Below are 27,075 nucleotides of genomic sequence, written 5' to 3' on the forward strand. Positions count from 1 at the left end.
AATATACAAATATTGCCATGTAATTAAGTTGTTTTATTGGAGATGAAGTAAAGAAAAAACTCAAGGTGTTAAATGCACCAGAATGGAATCCGTAGCAAAATCGAAATCAGTCAATGGATTTCAAGGTAGCAGCTTGCGTCTTCTCTAAAACGGCTTTTATCAGTCCCAGTGAAAGACGTACGAGAAAATCTAATGTTTATGTAATTTAAATATAATGCCACTAATCCGACAGTGCAAGGCAGCTTGAAATCTCCTCGAGCAGGCGTGCAGAAGGTCCTAAATATGCAATAGCGTTAAATCAAATTAGACTAGCGCCGTCTGACCAGAATGAAAACCGACATGCAACTCACACTGGAAGATAACAAGCTCATGGAGAGGAAAGCAGATCAATTTGCACCTAAATTGTACAGTAGATTGTTCCAGCAGGCATTTACATTTCCTAAGTGAATTATTCTCTTTCTGTTGGCTTAGTGTAGAGCAGCACAGGGAGTGTAGCGTCACTTTTGTCAAACTAAACCTTTGTCTTTTTGGTTTAGCAGAACAGGCCTCCATACCAGCCCCTGTGGGAGACAAAGCAGAGTTCTCAGCTGCTAGGGGACGTTGTCTTTGATAAAGACAGTCAGAATCGACAGTTTGTGTCTTTTTGAAATTGTGCCCCAGCCACTTGGGACAGAAAAAGGTGTGATCTTTGACTGAAGCTGTATAGATGTGGAAAAATAAATGTTAAAATAAAAACTAATGAGCTCAATTCAGCCATAACTGCCCTCACACTAAGGCCTGGTTCACACAGCAATATAATCATCCTGATTTTGACCCAATTTTACGCTTCTGTCAATCTTAAAGAGACAATGTGTCATTTTTACCATTAATCTCTGGAAACATCCATCGAAATGTTGTTGAAAATGAATTAACTGTCCCAGTTGTTGGAAAATATTGGTGTCATGTTCCGTGTCCCTGTGGTCCCCAGCCCCCTCCAGGTTCCCCTCAGGTGTCCCTAAAGCCCCCTTCAGACAGGCCATGAAAAACGGAAATGTTCCGGACTCTGTCCGTAAGACCTTTGTGTCTGAATACAAGCATCCGGATAACGTGTTCCGTAATTAAACCGGACGAAGCCCCTAGTAACAGGTCCGGACTTGTTACGGACAGGGTGGCTGCTTCAGACTGGTGAGGTGGAGTTCCGGACAGGGAGGAGGGGAGGAGGAGGGGACCGGGGGACGCTGTGCGCACCTAGATAGCTCGCTCCTGTAGCATGCGGCGAACCATGGCAGCTCACCTCCTACGGTACCGTCTAGACGTGCGACGGTGCACTTAACACCGCTTCAGTGATTCCTACCACTGAGCTTCATCATCCAGGTCTGTTATGCATCTTCGTTTGCGCAGAATTATGCTTAACATAAGTCTGGTACCCCCCCCCCCCCCCCAAGGTTCATTAGAGATAAATTAAAGTTAATTTAAACGTCATGACACATAGATATTTTCTTAGCTGCAAATCAGAGCATCCTGTATCTGAAAGAAGGCGTGATGTTCTGAGGTTTGCTTGTTGACACCCCTTAACATGGCACGTCTCAGTTGGCCAAGAAATCATAATATGAGAATATTAAAACAGAGCTCACTTGACAGTGAGTCAGTTCTGGAGCAAGCTGCGGACAGGCCATCCGGAGCGAACCCTCTTCAACCCAAAGCTTTCGACAAGCTAAAAGCTGCCTACAGCTGACACAGCAAAACGGATCTATTCAGAAACAGCTGCTCTAGATGCAAACGATTTCATCTATCTGTTGTGACTCTGAAACATCTCTGGACTGGAGAGTCAGTGCTGCGGTTAATCTACCAAACCTCGGCGCCCAGCGGTCATCCGACCTCCCTGACCTCCGGATCCGCGAAGAGGGTCGCCAAAGAAAGGGTGAGGTAGACACACAGATTGCCTCTGATGCCGGTTTTGATAAGAAACAACTTCATAGTTTAATGCAAACCAAATTCTTTTCACCCAGAACTCGGTTCTTCTAGATACGAAGGTTCTGATAACCTCACATTCACACATAGTCACCATACATCACATCCCATCATCTTAGATTCATCCATCACAGTAGCCTTGGTTAACTTGTCTTGTTTTAATTTGTTTAGAAAATAAATTTCTTATCTTTTATAAACCTGACTCTGTCTGAATTGAGACAAAGTGTGTTTGATCCCTGAAAAAGTAAAGAATCATAGAATCTTCTGATTAAACATCCAAAGACCAAGCAGGTTGATAGTCTATATTTATATAAAGTATCACAGCTTAACACAGTATTAAGCTTAAAAGCAACAACATTTACCCTCTACAAGATACAGAAACTTTCAAACTAAAAGACACGTGTACATTTCTAGTTGCTTAACTAGTAAAAAATATATGTCATTACCAATAATTATATATATAATTATATTCCACCTCAAACTTGACCATGTCAGACAGCTCAGAAGATACCAAAATGGAGGTGCAAGCGGGACTGTGAGGGTGGGGGCAGTTGACTGACACCCATCAAACTCTTAGCCAATGCAGCTGTAAGCTAACTGAGCTAACAGAAGCTAATAAAGACATGACAGGCACTTTCAGCCAGAAAATCATGGTTGAGCGACTCTGCCACCTTCTGCCTTCTAGGATGGAACACTTTTAGCAGGAGGCCAAGGGTGAGGCTACAAGCAGGAGGGCAAGCTGCTAGCCTTAGCTCTGATGGCTCAACTGCTACCTGTCAATCAAATGAACACACCCCTAATCATTCACAATTTCAAGCTTTATTTGCATCTTAACAGGTGAGTTACAAAAACATTCACCCCCATCACAGTTGTCATGATGGTAAACTTGTTTTTTTAACCAGACTATAAACATGATTAGTTCTGCTGTGAAGTTGACATTTTTAACATGGGAGTCAATGGGAACTTGCTTCTTCCTGGAGCCAGCCCCTAGTGGTTGATGGTGGGAACTGCAATTTTTGTTACATCTGCATTGGTTTCAAATATAGTAGGTGAAGTTTGCCACTTGTGAGGCCCCTCTAGCCGAGGTAAACAGATCAGAAAATAAACCACAGACCTTTCTAGATAAATGCTGCCATCTTTCTCTTTGCCTGTTATCACACGCACTGCCAAAATCATGTGAAATATCCCGTTGGGAAGGGACACATCGCTGAGCTCGTGGGGAAGACACGTTTATTACAATATGCATCCTGTGGAAAGGTGAGGGAATTTTCCAAATTTTTCATGATTTACCAGTGTTCTCTGTAGCTTTCAGTCACGTAACAAAAACTATCTGACAGGAGAAAACCATCAATGTGCCTAACAGTGGACAATCAGCTGTACTACAGGATGACTGCCTATGATTTTGTTGAGTTTTGATCCATCAGCTTCATTTAAATCTCTAATAGATGTGATGGTTATGCATCTGAAAACCCCTCACCTGAGAACACAAACCTGCAGTGTAATGAATAAAAAGGGTCAATTTTCACCATCGAATTGACACGGCATAACCTTTCATACACGACAGAGCTGCAAAGTCAAGGTTACACCAGCTGGTGTCATGAGCCGGGGGTGAGTACTCGTCTCTCTACGTGAGATCTAGGGAGCGGCAGCTGCACCTGATCAGCTAATCAGTGGGTTGGCTTCTTAAGGAGGAAGGTGACACTACTCAACGCCAGATGATTGCTACTGACTGGTAGTTTCCAGCCTTCGTACTTGGCTCTTGGTTTTTGTGAACATTATTACGTGTACCTTTTCCTGGGACTTTTGTGACTTTACGTCTCTTGGATCTCCGACCTCAGGTTCTCCTCGTCTCTGGATTATTTCTAGCCTAGTGAACTAGACCAAATTCTTGCTTTGCAAAGTTTGGTCTAGGCATGCTCCATTGGAACCTCTGCAGCCCCAACAGCATTCTGGCTGGCCAATCACAGCTCTCTAGAGGGGTTTCAAACACATAATGAGCTGTGATTGGTCCATAATGGTGGGCCAATCATAGTGCTCTATCTGCTTAGTGAACAAATCACAGAGCTTTATCCGCTTTGTGGGCCAATCAGGGCACTCTACATGCCTGGTGGGTGGGATGATGCAACAATTTGAAACAAGAGTATGTCACATTCATTGTCCAGTAGCATGCGGAGATCATTTAAAAGACAATGGTAGAACCCACCCCACAACCGAGAGCCGTCAATGGAGCGTGGCCAGACTAAATAATACATTTATTTAGTCTGGCTTGCCAGGCTGGATTATTCCCTCACCACGCTCAGTAGGACTCTGCTCTGCTCACACGCCACGTCATCCATTCACCTCTGACCGACCCGCTCTCCAACGACTGCCCTCTCCCTCTCCAGCTCTGGAACCGCTCACCTGGATACCCCCGGCTCGTTACCCATCCCCTCACCCGCTGAACTCATTTTACCCCAGTAAGTCCCCTCACTCATTATCTGTTGGAATTAAAGTTCTCAGGACTCACCTCTAATCTGCTCTCCCCTCCAGAAGCTGCATTTCCCCTGTCCACTGGAATTCCCAGTGCGCTCTCAGCTACCGTTATCCACAAATAAAAATATTATTTTTCATTATATTGTCTCCTGGGTTGATTCTGCATGTCTTGGGTTGGACACTTTCCTCAGAACATGACAGCTGGAGGATCCAGACGCACAAATCAACCTTTTGCTTACTTATTGTTCTTCAACGCAGACATAAATAAACTGAAGGTTTCCCACAAAAGCCTTATCTCTCTGCTAAAAGTCAGACTGCTGGATTCCTCACTGAATAAAAGTGAATTCACAAATCCTACAAGGATTTACAATTTATGGTTAAATGATCATATGTGATGAATGAACAAGTCAAATGTTTGAATAATCTGTGCTATATGATCCATTTATGTCACAAATCACTGTGTTTTATTTAACAAGTTAATCATTGTTTATACTCATACACATTACAATAAGATACGTATTAACGTCAAAAACATTTTTTGTAACTGAAGAATATTTTGGTAAAGCCTTCCAAACATGTCAAATTCTGATTTGCCAGAATACGCCAGAAATCACAACATCGTGATTTAATTAAACACGAGTAACTTCCCGAGTAATTCAGTTTCTAGCGGAGTTCCGAACCCGCCAAATCGGAACAAGCATCCTTGGAAACCTGTTTGCACGCTGCAAGCTGACACAGCCAGACGGCCCCCTGAGAGCGACATCCACTTTGGACGCAAACAAGCATTCCAGCTATTGTTGTGACCTGGAGACATCTCAAGACTGGACGGGTCGCATCGAAGCTAATCTACTGGCTTCAGGTGCCGTGAAGTCCACCCGACTTCTGACAGACCGGATCTGCTGGGGGTCTCCGCCAGGGTTTGTAGACACAACAGATTGCGTCTGATGCTGTTTTAGTAATAATCAACTCTCTAGTTTATAGTTTACACCCAGATTTCACAATTTCTTTCAGATACAAAGATTCTGATAAACATCTAACTTGCATCATACCACCTCACACATCACATTCCACCATCGCATCTCCACTCCATCACATCTCATTATTCAAATCTTGTCATGTATAATCATTAGTTTGGGAAAGAATAAAATTCCTTTTTAACTATATACTTGACTCCGTCTGAATTAATACGAAGTGTGTTTATGGTCCCTGAACAAGCAAAGAACCCTAGACTCTTCTGATTAAACATTCAAAGATCAATCAGATTGATATTTCATATTTATATTTGGAATAATCACATCTCATTGGTCACAATTAATTTGCAGTCATCACGCTATAAAGTGTGACCGCTACAATAGCATTAAAGAGGAATTCTGACTTGCTTCATGCCTTTCCACTAACATGAGGATTTCTAATTTTTCTTGTCCGGATAGACCTTGTTTCACCACCGGAGGAAGGTTGCTAGTTAACACATCAGTGAGGAAGTACTTTGCAGGCCGCAAATCATCTTCTTTTAACAGAATTCCTGAGCAGTGAATATTCCTTCACCCCATCAAAGAAATTATCTGTTTCACATTATCTTTTTTTTTCTCGTTGTCCCTTTTGCTCCGCAGCTGCCGGATCCTTTCTTGGTCACACAGCTGGCTTCAGCTGAAGTGTCACCACAGTGTCCTCATTTGTCCTCTGCTCCTGTCAGCTTTTTTTTTATGTAAATCTACATTGTGAGCGAGACAACATATCCCAGAAAAAAAATAAAATTTTATTTTTCACATCAAAAATGTCTTCTTATAAAATTCCAGCCATTCCATACTCACTGGTGTATTTGGAACCTAACTGGGGACGACAGGACGAGGGTGTGCGTTAAATGTCATCAATGTTTTAGTACAATTTTTATTTTTCTGTGGAAGCCCATTTCTGCCACTCTGATAAAAAATGATCTCATTATGACTTAGCTAAGTCTAATGATGAGATAGTTGCTCATTATTAAGAGATTACCAAGTTATAATTATGAGATAAATCAGAGTGGCAGGAATGGGGTTCCATACTTTTTATATATGTTCATTATATATATTTTTTCTGATCAGTGCTAAACTGTGAAAAACTACATTTAATAGACAACAAAAATGAAAAACATCTATTTACGTACTGCTTTTTATTCTTTCCTATTTGAATTTCTTAAGGTGCATTTTAAATATTGTCACATTTTTGGCACATTCTGAACCTCATAAATATTTACATGTGACATTCATAAAAATTCCTAAAAAGCTCACTCATTCATTTCTCAAGCCATCCATGTAGTTGGCATGTGTGTTACCGTGCATTCTGGGGCATGTGCCCTAACCACCCCCACCCCCCCACCCACACTCACACCCTTTTCTCACCTCTGTGGGCATCTTGTTCATATTTTCAACACACGTGGGGGTGGGGTGTGGAAATGGGAAGTTTCCGGGGATGTGGTTAGCACCTATTTTCAAAGCATGGCGTTAAACCACAGGAATGTTTAGGAGGACTCTTTAGCTGCACTTGACAGCCACCGCCGCTAACTAGCTAAGTTATCATGCTTTAAAATGAACACAAAACCCAAACAGTATCATTTTTAAATCTAAAAATAGAACGTGCACACATCCATCTGCACCTCACCTTTGAATTCCCCCATAAATGCACCAACATAAACGCACATAAATACATTCAAACATGGTTTTATGGGTTCCCACTTGTGTTTGTTTAGCTTTAGCTGCAGGCTAAAGGGTTAGCCATTTCTGAGACTCTGGGGTACAAGCAGGATAAAGATTACATGCGTCATTTTATTGAGAGGCAGTAGCACAAAGAATCATGAAGTATTATGGGCTGACACGTTTTACACGAGTTCCACTGACCGACTAATGCTCCAAGGCTGCTCAATTCGTTTAAGATGACACAGAACTAATTAGGTGAATGTCTCAGAGGTTAATCTCTTTTTCTTTTTTAAATTTAAGCACTTTCTTAACACACTTTTGCATGAGCAGCTGTAATGATGTGAAGTGTCTCTCCTGTTTACTCTCTTCATGTTTGAGGTTTTTCTGCACATTTGTTGACATAAAAAAGCAAAGAGGATTTTGTCATACTTAACCACCTAGAGGGTTGTCTTTAAACCCAGAGGTTAGGCTGATTAATTGATGCTGATATAGATTAATTAGCCGTAGCGACACTTTGATCCAGCGAATTACCTCCATATGCGCGGTCCGCTCCTCAGCACCTCACGTTTATGGGATCTGTGAGTAAAAAGACACCACAAGCAGGGATTACAACCTTTAACAAGCCAAATGCCTCCCACTTTCCTCACTCCGCCCTTCAAAGCATTTAGGTAAAACTGCAGATACAAGTAAAAGCACAAAAATATTTTATTTTGAGTACTGTTGTTAAATGTTGGCTGTAAAGTGGATTTGTTTTAGCTGGAGAATTCATTTAGAGCATTTCACTTGAAAATGTCTTCCTTGTGTTTTTCCAGCATTTATCCCAGGTCAGGGTGTGGAAGTAGAAGGTGCTAGGAGACAAGATCAGGCATGCTGGTGTTCCCAGGCCAGAGATGAGGAAATTTTGGGATTCCTCCAGATGAAAATAACTACTTCAGATGACTCTTTTTGATGAGGAAGAGCAGCATCTTTATTCTGAACTCTTCTCCAAGGTCGTGTACACATAGCCGGGTTTTTGTCCGTCCATTTTTGGCCACTTATCCGGGGTCGGGTCGCAGAGACAGTAGCCTAGGCAGTTTTTGTGAAACAGAATATCTTCCCCTGCCAATTTACAAAAAAATAAAAAATACATGGGTACACACCACCTTGTTTTCAGCAAAAGTGCATTCATAAGCATGCCAAGACTGTAGGAGGCAGTAGTTTCACAAATCGGCAAGGGTGTTTGCTGAAAACATTCTTCCACATGGAATAGCTGGTGGTGGACTACAAAGAAATCTTGGTTGAACATCGGTTTGGCTCAAAACTCATGGCATGAATCTGGCCTAGCGATGACGGAGCGATGACGGGGACAATGGCTTCCCGAAATAGAGTGGAGTCTGTGGCAGTTGGAGGTTTTTGAAATACTCATTTTTGTTAGCGTTTATTTTCACTTTCGTGTGGATGACAGACTAAATCATGGGAAAATATCTTGGTTTTGTGGGGTACCCGGCTACGTGTGGACAGGGTGTCCTACAGAGGAAGCTCTTTTCAGACGTTCACATCTTGGATCTCATTCCTTCGGTCATCAAGTCTATGTGAAGATTGGAGTTCACCCCACTCCTGTCCAAAATACTTTATCTCATCCAGGTTCAGTTGGAGGTTTTTCCTGTTAAAGGGAAGTTTTCCTCTCCACTGTCGCCGCATGCTTGCTGGGTTTGGGGATTGCTGTAGAGTTTCTGACACAACAAGTCAGTGACTCGATGCAGTCTGCTGGGTTTTCTTACATAGGAAACTTTTAACTAATTGACGTAATGAACTGAACTCAATTGGACTGTTTACTTTGTAAAAAGGCTTGAGACACGCTTTGTGATTTGGCGCTTTATAAATAATTGAATTGAAACTGAATGGAATGTTGTTTGAATTTGCATAACTTGTGAACTCTGGCTTCATCTATGCTAAATAAATAATCGCTTCATATAGTGTTTTTTATTTTATTTTGGTGGCATTAATTGAATTTTAAGACCTTTAAGGACTGGCCGTTTCTGTTTTCATGGATTACTGAGGCACAACACCCTAAGAGCACATACAATCAAAACAGAAGTCTCTCTCTCGAAGAGGGATCTCCACTCACTGGCATCGTCAAAAAGAAAAATCAATATGGCTGCTTATTTGGAGTTTGTGTGAATCGGGGTAGAGGGGGAACCCTGACAAGAACCTGAGGCTAAGCCCTCCAAGTCACATGTGGTTTGTCAAGCTTTGTCAGAGGACAAAAAGCGAGACTGTGAGGGAGGACGAGATTGAAGGTGTGTAACTCCCCCCTCTTTTCCTCCCTGCTGCTGCTGGTGTGTGTGTGTGTGTGTGTGTGTGTGTGTGTGTGTGTGTGTGTGTGTGTGTGTGTGTGTGTGTGTGTGTGTGTGTGTGTGTGTGTGTGTGTGTGTGTGTGTGTGTGTGTGTGTCTACAACATAAGGGTTAGAGCACTGAGGTTGAGTGGGGAGACATAGCTGCCGGGGTCTCCATGGCGATGATGCTAGTTAGCTACCTAGCACTCAGGGGCCCTGGAGAAAAGTGACAATACAAGGAACTTAGCAGCAGCCGTGGCTCAGCAGCCGCACTGCATTAATGAGATTTTTCACACTTATTATACACACACACTCCCAGAAAGTGCCATAGCAGCAGCAGCAGCAGCAGCCGATTGATATGTGCTCATTGTGCTCTTGGGCAGGCTTGCTTTTCTGTGTGTCTGTGTGCGCGTGTGCGTGCGTGCGTGCGTGTGTGTGTGTGTGTGTGTGTGTGTGTGTGTGTGTGTGTGTGTGTGTGATGACAAAATCAGGAGCAGCCAGCCACTGTTTATGAGTCGACGCTAAATGAAATGCACACAAACACAAATAAATCAAATGTTCCCGTCATCGTCTCTCTCAAGCGTGTGACACACACACCAACTTCAACGTGGAGATAAACAAACAAAAGCTAAATTATACAGCTGGACTCCAGGCGGCTATTCTGATGCTTGAACTTATTGTGCTGCTTCAGCTCCACTCCAACGTGACCGTGGAGTAAATTCTTCTTTCCTTTTTTCTCATTTCTCTGACTCGGATATGGAAACGTGCAAAGCTTCAGGAGCTGCCAAACCAATCAGATGACCATTGAAGGGAGTAATACTCTCATGCACCTGTCGTCCATTTGTCAGAGCACAAAACCAATAAATAGCTCATTTAGAAAATTTTAACTATATTGTTTATTTGCCCCCAAATAACAAAAAAAAATTCAATCACCATTTTTCTTAAAGTACTTTATTGTCTTGATATTAAAGGGTACAAGTGTTTTAAAAGTTTTTAGTACCCTTTGGTTTTTCAGGTGTCACATGATCTAAAATTGGAATAAAAAATAAGTACAATAAAAAATAGGGGGGGGGGGGGAGTTCACACTCATGAGCCTCACTTCTTAAGTCTATTAATAATAATAATAATAATATAATAATAATAATGCAATGAACTTAGATAGCGCTTTTTAGGACACTCAAAGACATTTTCACACACTCTCACATTCGCATGCTGCCAGTGATGGTAAGCTACTTTGTCAGACCACCCCAGGGCGGCTGTGGCTACAGAGTCGAGGCTGCCATTTGGCGCCGTCGGCCCCTCTGACCACCACCAACATAGGCAAGTTGGGTGAAGTGTCTTGCCCAAGGACACAACAACAGAATACCCCAGGCAGGAGCTGGAATCGAACCCACGACCCTCCGATCATGAGGCAACCCGCTCTACCACCTAAGCTACTGCTGCTCCTCCCCAAAGGTTCTGGAGTGGAGGATCCACTGGAAAGTTGTCCAGGCCATCATGGAACTGGGTCAGCTATGTACCCTTACCAGGCTCTAGTAGGGTGCGTTCGACCATGTTCCTCAGGGACACCTGTGGGGGGTTCTCCACGTGTGTGGGGTACCAGGCCCCTTGATACAGGCTGTTGAGTCCCTGAAAAATCGATGGTCTGCATTGCCGGTCAGTAAGTCGGGCTCATTCCCAGTGAGAGTTGGACTCTGCCCAGGCCCCCGTCTGTAACTGATCTGTTTTGAGAGGCACAGCCAAGGTGTCGAGGGGATCTGTTTTGGTGGCCTGAGGATCGGGTCTCTGCTTTTTGCAGATGATGTGGTCCTGTTGACTTCATCAGAACGTGATCTCCAGCTTTTGCTGGAGCGGTTCGCAGCAGAGTGTGAAGCAGCTGGGATGAGAATCGGCTCTTCTAAACTCAAGACCATGGCCTTGAGTTAGAAAAGGGTAGAATCCTTTCACGGAGTCAGGGACGAGGTCCCGCCCCAAGTGAACTATCTCAGGGTCGTGTCCACGTATTGATGCTGCAGTGATGCGGGTGTTGTACCAGTCTGTCAAGGTGAGCTGGAAGGTGCAGCTCCTGGTTTACTGGTCGACCTACGTTCTTACCCTCACCTATGGTCACGAGCCATTATATCAGAAAATGGCGTGATTAGGCAAGAATTCCTTTTCCAAGCTTTATTCAAGCCTGCGTCACATGTAGCAATATCAGGCATCCATCTGAACTCCTCTCACACTTTTTCACTCTCTTACCAACTGCTCTTATCCTATACTCCCCCTTAGTGGTAGACGCAACAACAAGTTTTGGGTACTGACCAAAAGAATGAGATCGTGGATACAAGCGGCCAAAACGAGTTGTCTCTGCAGGGTGTCTGGGCTCTCCCTTAGAGACAGGGTGAGAAGCTCGGTAATCCGGGAGGGGCTGGGAGTAGATCTGCTGCTCCTCCACGTTGAGAGGAGCCAGTAGAGGTGGCTCGGGCATCTAGTTAGGATGCCTTCTGGACACCTCCCTGGTGAGCTTTCCCGGGCACGTCCAACCGAGAGGAGACCTAAAAGAAGACAGGAAACGTTTGAGGGACTGTCTCTTGGCTGGCCAGGGAACGCCTGGGGAGAAGGAAGTCAGGGCCTCTCTGCTTAGGCTTCTTCCCCCGTGACCCGACCCCGAATAAGTGGAGGAAAACGGATAGATGAAACCTCAATAAATGCAAAGTTAAGCTTTTTTCTTTCATGGGGTAAAATAAAGAAATTGTATGATCTAAGTTAGTTGATGTGAGTCATGATTCATTTAGATAATCCTCTTCTGTTTCATGCCTGTCTCAGGACAAATAGATGCTAAGTTATCCCCAATGAAAATGCATTTAGGACCAGACACTTTAGGTCAAACACGGCTCTCTAGGATAAATAAAATATACAAATAACAATCTGTTTTTGACCTCCCACCCAAACTCTGTCCATCATAGTGGGTAAATAGAAAAATGTGTTTTTCAATTTTAATTTCTCGTCGTTTTATGATTGTTGCCCCTTTGACGGACTGCAGGCTCCTTTTCACTTGGTTGATGCGGCCTTTGAGAGTGGCAAAGGGCAGGGGCCAGAGGGCAAAGGGCGTGCTCCTATCACCATGGTAAAACGTTCTCAGGAGGTGCATTCCCACCAGGATAACCCGACATGATTCCTCAAGTAGAGTATGCATGCAGAGTCCGCCTACTAATGTTTTTAGCGTGTTGTATATATTATTTAATAATCTGTGGTTTCAATCTTTATTTAAAGTGTAATTGGAAAATTCTAAAATAAAGATGTTGAAACTGCTTTTTCTAGTTAATGTATCCAACTAAACTTTCACGTTTTAGTATAGACTCCCTTTTCATAATATTACAAAGAAAAATCTGAAAGATTTTCTGAAAAAAGTTATCTTAAAGCAATTTTCTTTATTTTTTCATGTTTCTGTAAGGAAACAGTTGTATTTTACTGTAGTGTGTGCGTGTGTGCGTGGGTCTCAGTAAGGACTGTGTTTACAGCCCGTGTTTGTGTGCCTGCGTCTGCATGTCTCACCTCTTCAACCTGCTCCGCTGAGAGGTGAACAGATGGACACGGTTGGAGGGGGAGGAAGAGTAGGAGGAGGAGGAGGAGGAAGTCTAGCGAGGCAGCGAGAAACAAAGGAGACCAGGACAGACTTTTATGTCTTGTCTCTCTCTTTCCACGCTGAGGTGGATACTTGTCGGACTAACAGGTGACACTGAGGTGTCTTTGGGTGATGGTTGGGTAGCAACGTGGGTAACAAGGGTGACACTGTACTTGTGAAGAGACGTGGACAAGAGGAGGCCTGTGAAGCAGCAAAGATCATGAAATCAGTTTTTTTAAAGTCAAGTAAGATGGCCACTGCAGCTAATTAGCATTTATAAACACAAAAATTATTTCAAACAAGTCCAATCAGATATTAAACCCAAATCTGGTATTAAAATAACCAAAAATTCTTCCTGACATGTACTCTGAGCACAAAGCCACATAATTCTGTTAAAAGTGACATGTTATGTTTTGGTCTATACCAGGTACCTTGCACAAACTCTGGACAGTTTCAATACCTGCCAAAATGAGGCGTTTCAGAACTCTGCCACTTTAAGAGAACAAGCTGAAGCTGGCCACATCTACCTATCCTCCACCTAGGCTGCCATAAGCTGAGAAGCTTCGATATCTGGGAGGGGCTTGAAGTAGAGTTGCTGCTTCTGCAGCTGCTCTCCTCTAGGTGAGGGGGGAATTAGAGGTGCTCTGTGCTATTTTATCCATTTGTGATGTCACAAAAGGGGACTTTTTAAAATGGCTTGTTTTAGGCACATAATTCCTAAAACCAAACACTGATTAAAAACAGGTGGATTTTTTTTCATGTTTGGAGTGTTTATAGAGGCAGTAGGGACCAACATGGCAGCACAAAAGGTGAGTTCTGCATATTATGTCCCCTTCACACTAAACCCTGTTAGCCAGCAGGTAAAATGCAAAACAAAAGTGTACTTCAAGTCAAGGTGCATATTGTAAACAAATATAATAATAACCTGCATAAAAATATAATAAAAAAGCTACAATCAAGAACCACTAGAGGAATTTTATTGAAGCTGATCTAATTAAACATGGCTGCCGCTTCACGTAGGTAGAAAATCTCAGTGGGTGAATTAAGACTTGTTTAACAGCCACAAAAACATTTAATCACATACTCAAATTATCCAAACATGGATGGGTCACCAGTTCACTTCGGACAAGTTTGCATGGACAAGCCATTGTTAGCCTAAAACCAACATTTCAATTCTTATAGCACCTGATGCTGCGGTTTTAATTTAAAGCTTTACGCCACCATCTTTTCCTTACGTCGGTATTTAGGGAGGAATACTTTATTCTTGTCAGAATTTATCCTAGATTGTCCAAATTATCCCTTTAAATATTGACACTTTCGTTTTTATTTTACTGCCTGCACGCCGCATTTCCTTAATCCCACAAACATGCAGATGCAATATCTCTCTGGAGAGCAGAGTCCTGGAGGAGCTACAGATTCAGCTTTGCTCTCTAGGTCTTAAGTCATCTGTAGGCCAGGCAAATTGAATAAATGCATGAAGCATGTGGTATCAGGGAAGATAATATTTCCTTGTAATTGACGGCGTCTGTGCAGTCTGAAGCATGTTCCCTTTTTGCCTTCCTCTTAAAATTTCCACTGTGGAACACGTATAGCAGGTTCACGATGAAGATTCTCAGCTTTATCTTGGTTTTTTGACTTCATTTTGATGAATATGGGGAAAGAAAATTGTGCATTTGCCCACCAGCGTGTGTAAAATAATGTTTTATTTGGTCTGCATGTCTCTGGTTTGATAAACAGATAAATGCATCCAGAAAGCCTGTAAATGCATTTGATGTCTGTTTCCTTTTTATCCTGTGACTGTCAGTTCTGTTTTCCAACAACAGTTCCTTCAACTTACACAGGAATTAGATGTACTTTCTCCTGCCAGCTTTGGCTTTTCATCATCACAAACAGGGCAGCCAGATCACATCTGACAAGTGCAGCCTGGGTAATCTACAGCCAGATCAATCTTTTAACAGCCTTAATGTCTGGATATGACAAGGTATAAATCTGAAGGTAAATACTCGGAGCCGGGAGGTCAACAGCAGGACGTCTGGGGGCACTGAAGTAAAACGGCTATAGGAAGTTGGTGTCTTAATCGCTAAAATGTGAGCCAGTTTCCAGATTTTCTCAGAAAATTGAGGATTCTCGAGTTCAAAAGACAGAAAGCAGGTCAGGATCCTTCTTCAGTTCATGCGTGAGAGTGGTCAGTGACCAGATTACAAATGAAATCGGCATATTTAAATGTGCTTTATGTAAGAATTAAGAAAGAGTGACATCCTGTGGTCAAATTTCAGTACTGCAGCCCCTTTTCCAAACACACGGGTGACTTTTGCCCAGCCCCACTACTCGCAGTGCACCCTGCAGCCTTCAGCAAAGTGCACTTGGAGGAAGTGTGCAGTAAGGCTTCGAGTGTGTAGTACACAAGTGTGCAAATAATTGCCCAATTGGGACAGTGACCGTTGCATCATCGACCACGACGCATGCTGGGATGCCGGTCGCTGTTTGTGCTACTTTGTTTTTTTATTATTTTAATATCTTTATTAACTCATTCACTGCCAGCTGTTTACTGATCAGAAGAGCCCCCGACTGCCAGCGTTTTTGAGGGTTTTATTGTTTTTTGAAGAGTCACAGAACATTGTGCTCATGTAAACTCCAAAACTACATAAAGAAAGAGTAGACTCACTCACATCAGGAAGAATCAGCGTGTTTCTAGCGTTGTCCGTTCATTCATAATCCGTAGACTAACTGTGAGCTGCAGAAGCTTTTCCGGTTAGCTCCTCGCTTTTTTCACAGCAGCGGCTTTTCATAGAATCAAACCTAGCTGCAGTATTTGTGCAATAAAACACATTTGTTTCAAAAAGTGGTTTAATAAGTGACATTAGTCATAAAAAATTACCTAAAGTCTTGCAAGACTCAAGAGAGCCTTTATACTAAGGCAGGTGATGACAAAATGGTGACAGCTGAGCTGATTACCAATGAAAGCCAGGTGGGGAGCTGAGGGGGCAAACAAAACGGAAACAAAATCATCTCAGATCATGACAAATGCAGACAAATCTTTGTCTTTGTATCTTTGCATTTAATTATCATGTTTTTCATCATTTATTTTGTACTTTCAGGTTGGCTCAATTACCCTGAGGACGTTGAAGCAGGATACGTAATATGTTTTTGACTCAGACGACTGAATTAAAATGCGGTAAGTGGTGATAATATCATAATTAGGTAGGAGTGGTTAGAGTATCACAGCGTGCGTTCCCCACCAGTGGAAACTAAATGTGTGACAAATTCTCCAAATCAGAGGAAACTGATATTGTAAAGAGAAATCTGATTTGCACGCTCGGCTGAATAAATGGAGATTATAACAGGAGGCAGACAAGCAACACGTCTGTTCACACTCAGTCCAGTCATGCTTTCTGAACATGAGCTTCGTAGAATTATTTCATTACCCTAAGATGTAGATGTTACTAGATACAGCCAGCAGACAAAGACTGATTGAGCACATTCTTCTTACAGCTTTTATTATTCCGTGTTAATAAGAGACGTGCACATGTTTTTAATATTACATGCATAGATAAAAGCTTGTATGTGCATGAAAAATCTCCAACGGAAATTAAGTGCATGTGTATTTTTGCAGGAAAAGTTAAATTACCTTTCAATTTTTTTTGACAAATTGGTGCAAAGAATTGCTCCGTAATTTGCAGATTTGTTTTTAGGACTAGGATCTCAGACCCCTGCAGACCAGGGAACTAACTCAGAGCTGCTATTTTGGCACAAAATTGTGCTTATTTCCTGCTTGTGATCTACATAAAAATGCACTTCTACCTTTTTCAATACAGGAAGTCTTGTCTTTCTGTGGTTTTGCATGCAGCGTACGCGGCTGCACGATCATTTAGCGTCTGTGTAAAAAAGCTGTTGCAAAAATCACACGCGTGTTCAAGGTGTGGCTGAGAATCGACTGTGGTTTGACATATATTCTCTTTCACACACACACACACACACACACACACACACACACTCACAGGATGCAAAGCTGCGGTCTGTGGAAGACGAATCTGTTTACATGCAGTTTACAAGTTGTTGAGAAACATGTCTGAAGCAGACGAAGTGAGAAGCCTTAGGAGGAAAACACACCTCTCCACTGACGGTAATTTTCTGTGAACAAGTCAAAACCTCTTTTAAATACTTTATTAAACACATCACTACAAAGTTTAGCTGTTTGAAAGCAATAATTATGCATAATAATTAACTTTCAGCAGTTACATAATTGCAAAATGTTGATTAAAATGAATATTTGCAGAATTGTGCATTAATTCTCTAATGTTTTCATTTCAATCATTATTGAAGATGATTTTTTTAATCAGGTGTGTGTACAAGTCAAAACTGATTAAATAAAAAGAAACAGCACAGAAATTCAAGAAAATGAACTTTATGATGCAGTATAATTTGTCAGAAACCTACAGAACATTTAAGCTGAATACGAAGGTCTTTTAATATAGTTTTTTAAGAGAAAAAGCCTTGATGAGAGTTTGACATCCAGTAACAGCGGTTCGGTGTCACCGAAAGTGACAGTCAGGGACAACCGTTACGCGGAGCTTAAAGGGACGAAGCAAAGGACGATTATGGTTTTTCTTCCTACAGATGATGCTGCCTTTAGTTCTCGAAACCCTTAAAAGTTCCTCAGCCCCGTGGCCGGAATACCAATTGCAACTTCAGAGTCTTCAGAACGCTGCCCTGTAGTCAGAAGCAGAACTGCCTTACGGCAATCCATGTGTACACCTCATAATAGACGAGATTTACCTGGTTAGCATTTATTGTGACCTTGTTCATCAAGGTGGAACCTCAGAAGAAACATTTATCTCATAAAGCTAAAACAAGAAAAAGAACGCCCGACCACAAAAGGGGTCGAACTAGAGTCAACATCAGGAGTTTTCAGAAGACACAAGAGCTCAGATTCATATTGGATCAGACCTACTGCTCTTGTGAGTACAACTTCATTGTGTTTTGTTTGCACGTTTTTACTTTTCCTGAGTTTGTAAAGATTTCTAAATATGTTTGTGAAGCAGTAGTGATCACGTCCGTTCCGTCACCCAAAGACCCGCATAAGCTCTCTTCTTACCGGGCAAACGCCCAGTTATTGATGCTTTCTCATCTCAATCCGAGCTCCTTGTATCTTCACACACCATCCAGTCCTCAGCGAGCCACGCGGACCCCGGTAGCTGCTGAGTAGTGCTACCGGCTGGCGCCACCGGCTGCGGTCCTGTCGGCTAGCTGCTCAGAACTCGTGGAGTATCTTTCGTTTCTATGAATCCCAGGCATAGGGTTTGCCAAAACGCTACAGCCTTTCCCCGTGGTCACATGACTTTTCCTCTCAGGAGGCATATTATTTTCCATGAACTCTGTAGCTAGCCAACATGCAAGCTCTGGAGTCCGCTTCCAGCATGCTTCCTGCATGTTTTAGATTGTGAACACAAATGATGTGTTTGATTTAGGGATTAACCGCTCCTGTAGACACTAATGAAAGCTGAGGAAACATTTCAGCAGTTAGATTAAGGTGTTAAAAACACAAAGGCACAGCGAGAAGGAGAGTTTCTGTTTTGTTTTTATGACCATAAATTAAAACGGTCTTTAGTGGGTGCTAAAAGCAAGCCAAAACTACAGAGTGTTCCTTTAAACAGAATATGTACATTTTTCAACACCTTGCTGTGTTGAGCCTTAAACATATCCTCTGGATTACACTGTAAAATCTGATTAGCTCCACTTACGTGAAAAAAGCATGCAACCAGGCAAGTACACCACACTAGGTAAGTTGTGTGTTGGGGCTACTAATACTTACAAAGTAAAATGAACTTAAGTTACTTTAACTAACACAAACTGTTATAAAGTACTTAGAGATGTGCTTACTAAACTAGTATTTTTGAGTTGTATGTACTAAAGCATTAGTAAATGGTAAGCAACATTTTAAGTAATTTGTACTGGTTTGTCTAAGTCAGGGGTGTCAAACTCAAACTCACACGGGGCCGAAATGAAACTCTGGGACGGAGTCGAGGGCCAAACTTAATATTTTTTGAAAAAGTGACGGCAAATTTGCACATTTTCTTTATCAACATGTATGCAATTTTGAACCTTTAAAGTTGGAAACAAACATATTTCTGCATTAACACTGAATGTGGAATAACCAAATTACACACGAGCAAGTCAGTTTTAAATAAAAGGCATCAGTGGTATTCATTACTTGTGGTATTAACAGCATTTTTTTAATCTATTCAGGATTTATGTTTTCTTGTTTATTCATTTTTCTTATTTTTTATTCTCCTTTTTTTCTCCTGTAATAAGTGTCATCGCTGCTGTGACATCTAGCTTTCCCCACTGAGGAACAGTAAAGGGATTTTCTATTCTATTCATCTATCTGCAGCCTTTCTACTTCCTGTTTACTGTAGGTTAAATCTTTTCTCACGGGCCAACAACAAAATAAAAAAATAATTTTATCTTAAATGAAAATGCAACATCTCACCTGTTAACTTTCATGTTTTGGAGCAGAAAAAGAGCATAAAACCTAAATATTTAAAGCTCAGTTTGCTCCACTGGTTTACTGTGATGCTCACCTGTTCCAGCCAGATACCTGCATCATGGGGTTGATCTGAGCTGAGGAGGAGACTCCTGTTGTTTTGTTCATCTTCATCATAATAATGACAACATTAGATGACAACAGCTGCTCACATAGGTTTGTGCTGATGAACATGTCTGAGCAGCTTGACCACATTGTTGTGTGTCGGGGAGGAAACACGACGACAGCAGCCACAGAGTCGTGCTGGTTTGAGCGTGTCGCTGTTCGCTGGAGGTATGTCAGCTCTGTCTGGACGTTAGTTGGAAAACTTTCTTTCAGTCGTGAACACATTACTGAGCAGCTAGAATCTCCGTTTCTGGGCTTCAACGTCAGAAAATAGCTGAGTGAACTCGGCGCTGAGTGAGAGGATTGTAGTTTGTCCGAGACAGCGGAGCTGCAGACACCGGCAGCAGGCGCTGGGAAAAACACAAAGGAGGGGGCGAGCCGGCTCCGCGCTGCCGCCGCAAAGCATCATGGGAGTTGAAGTCTTTGCGGTAAAATCGGCCAGCGGGCCAGTTTTAATATATTTTTGATATTTATCTCGCGGGCCACATAAAAATGCTCCATGGGCCGCATCTGTCCCGCGGGCCTTGACTCTGACATATGTGGTCTAAGTTATAGTAGCTTACATTTAGGTGCATTGTACATTGTGTTAGTAATTCAGTTAAATTCAAATTCAATTCAAATTCAATTCAATTCAAATTCAGTTCAAAGATACTTTATTAATCCCAGAGGGAAATTACAGTTTCAGTACACACAATTCTGAGATCAGACATACATACATAGGCATAGACCTATAATTAACACATAATTACCTTGTGCCATATTCTTATGATTATAAGAGTACATATTTTACATTATTGTCCTTTTTCTGAAAAATAACTTGAGAAAATATAATTATATAAATTCCTACCAACACAGAGTTCAATAAAACACATACTTCATAGGCTTTATAGATAAATAGACAGTAAAATGCCTTATGAAGGGATGATATATAACTCTGTACACTTCTTTTATAAAGCAAAGAATTTCCTCAGTTTTGAGAATGGCTCTTGAACTTTTTTAGTTTCAATTTTTGTGAAAATTAAATTTTTATTTTCAAAAATGCCTCTCTGTAAATTATTTCAGGCTGTAAATCTGGGCACCTACATAATTTACAGAATTCCAAAATGATTTCCCAAGTCTGTTTTAAGTCTGATGGTCATAAAATCACATAATTGTTTTATATTTACCACGTTTAGTCCGGCCACACTAACCCTCTTATTATTATACAGATTTATTGAGAAAGGCCAATGAAATTTGTTTTATCACTTTTCAAACTGTTATCATTCAGCAATAGAAATATGAGTGTTTTAATAGCGCGCATTAAACAGCTAATTAAGCATAATGTGCTCAGATTTTATTTCCATTGAAAGTGATAGTGACACGTGACGGCATAAGCCCACACACCATTAAACTGAGTCGGTGAATTAATTTTAATGCACACACGTACACCAGTGTGTGTGTGTGTGTGTGTGTGTGTGTGTGTGTGTGTGTGTGTGTGTGTGTGTGTGTGTGTGTGTGTGTGTGGACTCGAGTCTTTGGAGGACATATTTAGATGATGCACGAGGGTCAAGAGATATGTTTGCTTGTATGGTGCTCTCTGTGTGTCTCATGGTTTTAAAAGAGCGCACACACTTGGCGAATTGCTGCTATTCTCAGATTGGCCTGGCAATCACTGTGATTAGCAACTCATTTCATCATCATTTTATACCACACACAGCATATTCCAAACACAATTACTAAGAATTGCAAACACAGAGACATCTATTTCTAGAGTGCAACGTCAAAATCAAACTGAAGAATCAGCAGGAGGGTTTTGCCCGATCATTAACGTGTTTTTCCAACCATACATGCAAGAACAAACCATGTTTCTTGTGACTTTGACAAAATAATTTTATATATTTTTTCTTTCTGAAAACTTAAACAAAAATTCACTTTGTTGTACTCAGATTAATGACGCTCCCTTTTTGAATGTAGTCATAGCTATTTATTTAATAGAATAGAATAAACTTTTATTATCCCTTGAATGAGAATTGTGAGCATTACACAGCTTTTATAGCAAAAGGAAAATAGAAAAATATCTCTTTGTACATAGCAATCGATTAAACAAAATTTGTATGTAAAGAAAACATAAAATTTTAATTATTTCTCTTGACAAAGCAGAAATGGTTGTTAGTTTACCAATCAAATGACTTTACATCAATATTTAAATGGAAAAAGATTTTATTCATGTTGTGATACAATGTATCCTATGTTTTTCTCATCTGATTTCTTAATAACTTCACTGAGAAATGTATAATTTTGGTTATTTTTGAAACATACATGCTGAACCAGAAAATTAATTCCTGCATTAGCTGCCGAAAGAAAACAATAAACGGAAAAAGGGTCGGGTCAGAAAAAGCCACACAGATCTACATTACACTGAAATTTGAACTCATGGCCCCGCCTTCTTTGGCATTCAACCGCGGGACGCTGTTTTGATTTGACAGCCATAAGAGAGCATACCACGTCTCTGCTGGTAGAAGCTAACCGTTAGCATTATTTCCTTCTGAACATGATGAAAAACATTCAGGCTTGCGTTATTTGTGGAGATAAAACATTTTCTTTTACCCAAGAAAGAAGAGTGAACAAGGCAGAGGAAGACTTGTGTTGCCGTTAGCCAATCAGAGTCGAGAGGCTCTCATATCATTAATATTAATGAGTAAAAGTCCAAATCCTATTGTTTTCCATCCTGTCACTTCTCCAGTGAACTTCTAACTCCTAAAACAGAAGTGCCAGACCTGTTATTCATGGAATATTACTCCCAAGGCATTCATTCATACTAGAGATTGCAGAAAATCTATTGAAACAACAAGTGCATGACTCCTTTAAGGCCCAGTGAACAATTCTAAAGTTGGTGTTTAGTGATGCTACATCAGTCATAACTGAGAACCTACTGAGAACCTGTGAACTGAGTGTTTACCCTCAAAGACTGCTTTGACCAAACTCTGGACCCCACAATAACAGGAAGTCCTCGTAAACCCAGCGTCCCACCAGGTACTTGGTCCTGTGATGTCACGTAAACAAATGTACAAATGCACACACACACAAAACTAAAAAAAAAAAAAGAAACGAATGTTGAACACACTCTCCTCCACCTTCACCTCTGCAGTCTGCCATCCATCAGAACACCACATGGGAGGGAAGCAGGGGAAGGACAAAAAGAAAAAGGCCAGAGAGACGAGAAAGAAAACCAGAAGTGTGACACAAAGAGGGGTGTGAGCGAGCAACCACGTCTATCTTTTTACCTTGAGCTGGGCCTCTTAATCCTCCCCATGAACACACACACATGCATGCTCTCTATCTCTCTTTCTCTCTCCCTCTCTCTCTCTCTCTCTCTCTCTCTCTCTCTCTCACACACACACACACACACACAGAATGAGATATGTGAAACCAGAAAGCCTAAAAGGTAACCACTTCCTCAAAGGGCAGCTCTGGTGTGTGCACATGTGGAGAGGTGCAACAGAAGCTTCACAAAGTCTTGTTCATGTGTGGAAGTGCAGGAGGCCTCCGTGCTCATGCAAACTCAAAGAAAACCGGGTGAAGTTCAAGTCTGCAGGCAGATTCCAGTAATTAATATTTTACGGCCAAATTTTTGTGTAATCTATTGGTTTAAATGTCACAAACAATCTGAAGAATTCACATGGGTAAGACATTTTTATTTCACTGCTGCAGTTGTTAAAAAGGTCAAATTAGTTGCTATTTATTCCTTCACCCTCTCATGCTCAAAATAAGTTTTGATGAAAGGATGAACAACCAAGTCCTTCAGGGGTACTTCTGAGTTAAAAAATGCTTATGAAATACGTATGTGGATTAACCAGGTAGGTAGGTTTTAACGCTGCAAATCTGCAACGCCTGCCTCCAGAGGGCTAAAAAGACGTTAGATTTTAGCTCCATGATGAGTTATAAAGGCTGAATTTCTGTCAGCTTTATAACTTGCTGTCTACCTGCTAATTGGAAACCATGTCTGCTGGCTGTCTGCTGCATATTTTTGGGATTTTTCATGTTTCAGTAGAGGCCTTCTGTTGCTAAAGAGCAGTAAGAGGAGAAAAGCTGAGCCAAAACCCTCTGCCATAAAGTAAAACAATGAGCTGAAAGTGGATTTAAAGTTCTGTAAATCAAAATGTTTCCTGCAAAGGTGTTTCTCTTGCCAGTTTTCACATTTACCTTCACCTAAATTGTCATTTAGTCATTTCCTATTAAAAAAACTACTTTTGCCTTTTGGTTTAATGCCAGCTAGTCTACATTTGGCACTGATTCAAACACAAGGCATACTAAATGTCAAATGTTGCAGGTCTGAGATGACTCAGAGCTTCTGTCTGCTCTGATGTTCAGCAGGGGCCTCCAGCAGTTTCCTTCTTAACAAAAATAGAGTATTACAAAAGGTTTGTGTTTAGTCTGTGTGATATGTACGTGTTGTGTAAATGAGAGGATGAGAAAATAAAAAATTTTATTTCTAAGGAGCACTAATATTAAAACTAAAAATGTAAAATTTAACTACTTTACGCATTTTTACAAAATTTTATATCAGTATTTATCACTTAACATATCTAGTAATAAATAAAATATGAAAATAGAATTAAATCTAAATATTTAGAATCAAATCTTAACATTTTGACAGACATATCTGGAGTTATATCTAAAAATTTAAATAAAATCTAAATATATAAAGTCTTCTAAAAGTATTTAAACTCTAATCTAAATATTTACAGTAACATTTACAAAAAAGTAAATCTAAATATTTTCATTCAAATCTAAACTTTTTGAACAAAAAATATTTGTAATAGTAAAATATTTAGAAATGTTTTACTATTCTATTTAAATTTACAAAGACAAATCTAAATATTTTGAATTAAACTAATATTTTTTGAGTGATACATAAATATAAGGTATTAAATAAAACATTTAATAAAATGTTAATGTTTAGAATAAATTTTGAATCTATGAAGTAAATAAAGTATTTAGACTCAAATTTAAATATTTACAATAAAATCTAAGTATCTTAATTGACATATAAATATAAGGTGTCATATTTATCTATCCTAATTTTTAGAATAAAAGTTTAATATACAAAGTTCAATCAAAGTGTTTATACTCAAATCCAATATTCACAACAATAATGAAATAGACAATGGTCAATCCAAATAATTGTAATCTAAATATTTTATTGATATATAAATATAAGATGCTACATCTAAAATTTTTAAATCAAATCTTAATATTTAGAATAAAAATTGAATATGTACATTTTGATCTAATTATTTAGACTCAAATCTAAATATTTAGAATAAAATTGAAATATATAATGGTCAATCCAAATGTTAAAAAAACAATCCAATCCAAATATTGAAAAGTTAAGTCTATATATGTGCTTTATGTGATCACTCCACAAATTTGAAAAAACACCTGGGGTTCATTGGACCCCATTGAGAATGTGAGTGGGTTATAGTAAAAAGTTAGCTGACATGCTGATTCTGGCCGCTGTAGTAGCCTACCAAAATAAAAGCAGGGTGAAAAATATCCCCTATTTAAGGTTTTAGAACAGGCAGAACATAGACAGGATAAGGACCTTTAGAGAGGGGATATCTTCGCCTGGTTGAGTAGATTTTATGGCAGTCTCACTTCAAATGTTTTTTGGACTTTTTTCTAAATATTTATTTTTACAATAATAGTTAGATTTATAGCTCAATGTTTAGACATAACTCGATAAATTTCTAAATAAATGTGCTGAAAAGGTGACTTTAAAATAATTAGTAGTGTTTCGATTAGTTTAATGTGACAAAGCATTGTTTTTCAATCAGCACAGCATATCCCAACGTGGAACCTAAACACCTTTTATTTCGCTGCTCGTACATCTGGGTTTCGGTGGCAGATCTATCCAAGGCAAACTGATTCTTCCCTTTCTGCCAAGAGACTGTCAAAATAATAATCCCTCTCTGGGTCAGAGCACATTAACAGTCTCTTTTATGAGGTAGCAGATCCCAGGAGCCTTTCAGCAGGCAAACCTTCAGAACAATGGAGGCTTTTTCTAGGTGGGTCTGAGTCAATAAACTGGGTCTGCAGGGACGTTTTCAGGGCACATGGCATTCTCACCGAGCTCCTGTAACTTCTCGGCAGCAGATAAGTTTCAAGTTCTGATGCTCTGAATTCCCGCTGTGTATCTGCTGCTGCAGAATACCCACATATGAAAAAAATAAGGTTTCAAAGGAAATGTAATATCCATGTACTGAGTGAGGAGGGGGTTGCTTTCACAGATCAGGGTGGAAACAGGTGTGGTAGAAAGATACCAAAACGGCAAGGCCAGACTGTGGGGTGAAAGCTATAGGGTTGTGCGGGGGTTTAATCCTAACCAGACGTGCTCCGTCTGTCTTTGAGCAGCGCCACCTCGTAACATTTAAGTGTGTTTAACTACATGTGCGTGTCAGAGGAGGTGGAGACTGGTCTGCATCGTGTTCCAGCCAGGAGGTTTTCTGCAGAGTCTGCAGCCTTTTCCCCCATGTGTGTGTGTGTGTGTGTGTGTGTGTGTGTGTGTGTGTGTGTGTGTGTGTGTGTGTGTGTAGCATCTAAACATGGGTAACTGCTCCTGTACTGTAGCCCGGTGGACTGCATTACTGTGTGACAGAGATGCATGATGCAGGTTCGTCCATCTCCACATCTGTAGTGCTGATGGGGGAGGGGAGACGGGTGAGATGCAACTCACTGTGGAGATTGTGTGCTCTGAACACGACTGCAGCGACACACCTTTTCCACTTGTGGCATGTAGACAAGCTGCAGAAACTTTCATGCAACTATCTCAAAAAGCTTGTAGCACTGATTTGGAGATCAGCATGATGTCATCCTAGCTACTTCTTTCTTTAAATAGCAGGTTCACCCCTATTTCCTGCATTAGCTTCTGAGAGAAGCTAATGCTCATGTTGCTGTTAGCCAGTCAGAGGAAAGCTATCCAAATATAAGGAAATAAGACTACAAATCTTGCCATCTAAAGCTATTGTCTCCTCCAGCTTTTACGTCCTCAAACAGGCACACTGTAGCTTTGTATCCCAGAGTCTGACTTACAAGGCATTCATTCTTACTAGAGGCCACTGCAGATGTATTAAAATATGAGTAACATTGACCTTTAAAGGTGAGGTTCACTGAGAAACGTGTAATAGTTATTCTTTTTGACATACGATAGGTCACTGTGAGTTTCACACACATGCTGAATGTGAAAATAGTCATCTACCCTTATTTCCTGCACTAACTGCCAACAGAAAAAAGACGGGGAAAAGCTCGAGTCAGAAACAGCCACACATATCTACGTCACACTTTACGTTAGCGTTCATGACTTACCCACGTTGGCTTGTGACCACTGAAGGCTGTTGTTGATTTAGCATCCAGATCTAGCAAACTGTTAGCGT

General features: G+C 40.7%; 1 protein-coding gene across 2 annotated transcripts in view; it reads right to left on the minus strand.

Moving 5' to 3' along the window:
• jarid2b (jumonji and AT-rich interaction domain containing 2b) overlaps positions 1-27,075 on the minus strand; it is a 346,573-nt gene that overhangs the window by 219,081 nt on the left and 100,417 nt on the right. Inside the window, exons 1-2 of one of the 2 annotated variants that reach the window (XM_070547378.1) lie at positions 11,712-11,847; positions 7,626-7,670 (exon numbers count right to left, since the gene is read on the minus strand). In XM_070547378.1, the coding sequence (XP_070403479.1) occupies positions 7,626-7,631 (6 nt within the window). In that variant the 5' untranslated portion in view covers positions 7,632-7,670; positions 11,712-11,847. Of the gene's footprint in view, positions 1-7,625; positions 7,671-11,711; positions 11,848-27,075 lie in introns of those variants that run through there. The other variant, XM_070547377.1, reaches the window with a different exon arrangement.

Source organism: Nothobranchius furzeri, chromosome 19 (genome assembly GCF_043380555.1).
Source record: "Nothobranchius furzeri strain GRZ-AD chromosome 19, NfurGRZ-RIMD1, whole genome shotgun sequence".
Taxonomy (NCBI): domain Eukaryota; kingdom Metazoa; phylum Chordata; class Actinopteri; order Cyprinodontiformes; family Nothobranchiidae; genus Nothobranchius; species Nothobranchius furzeri.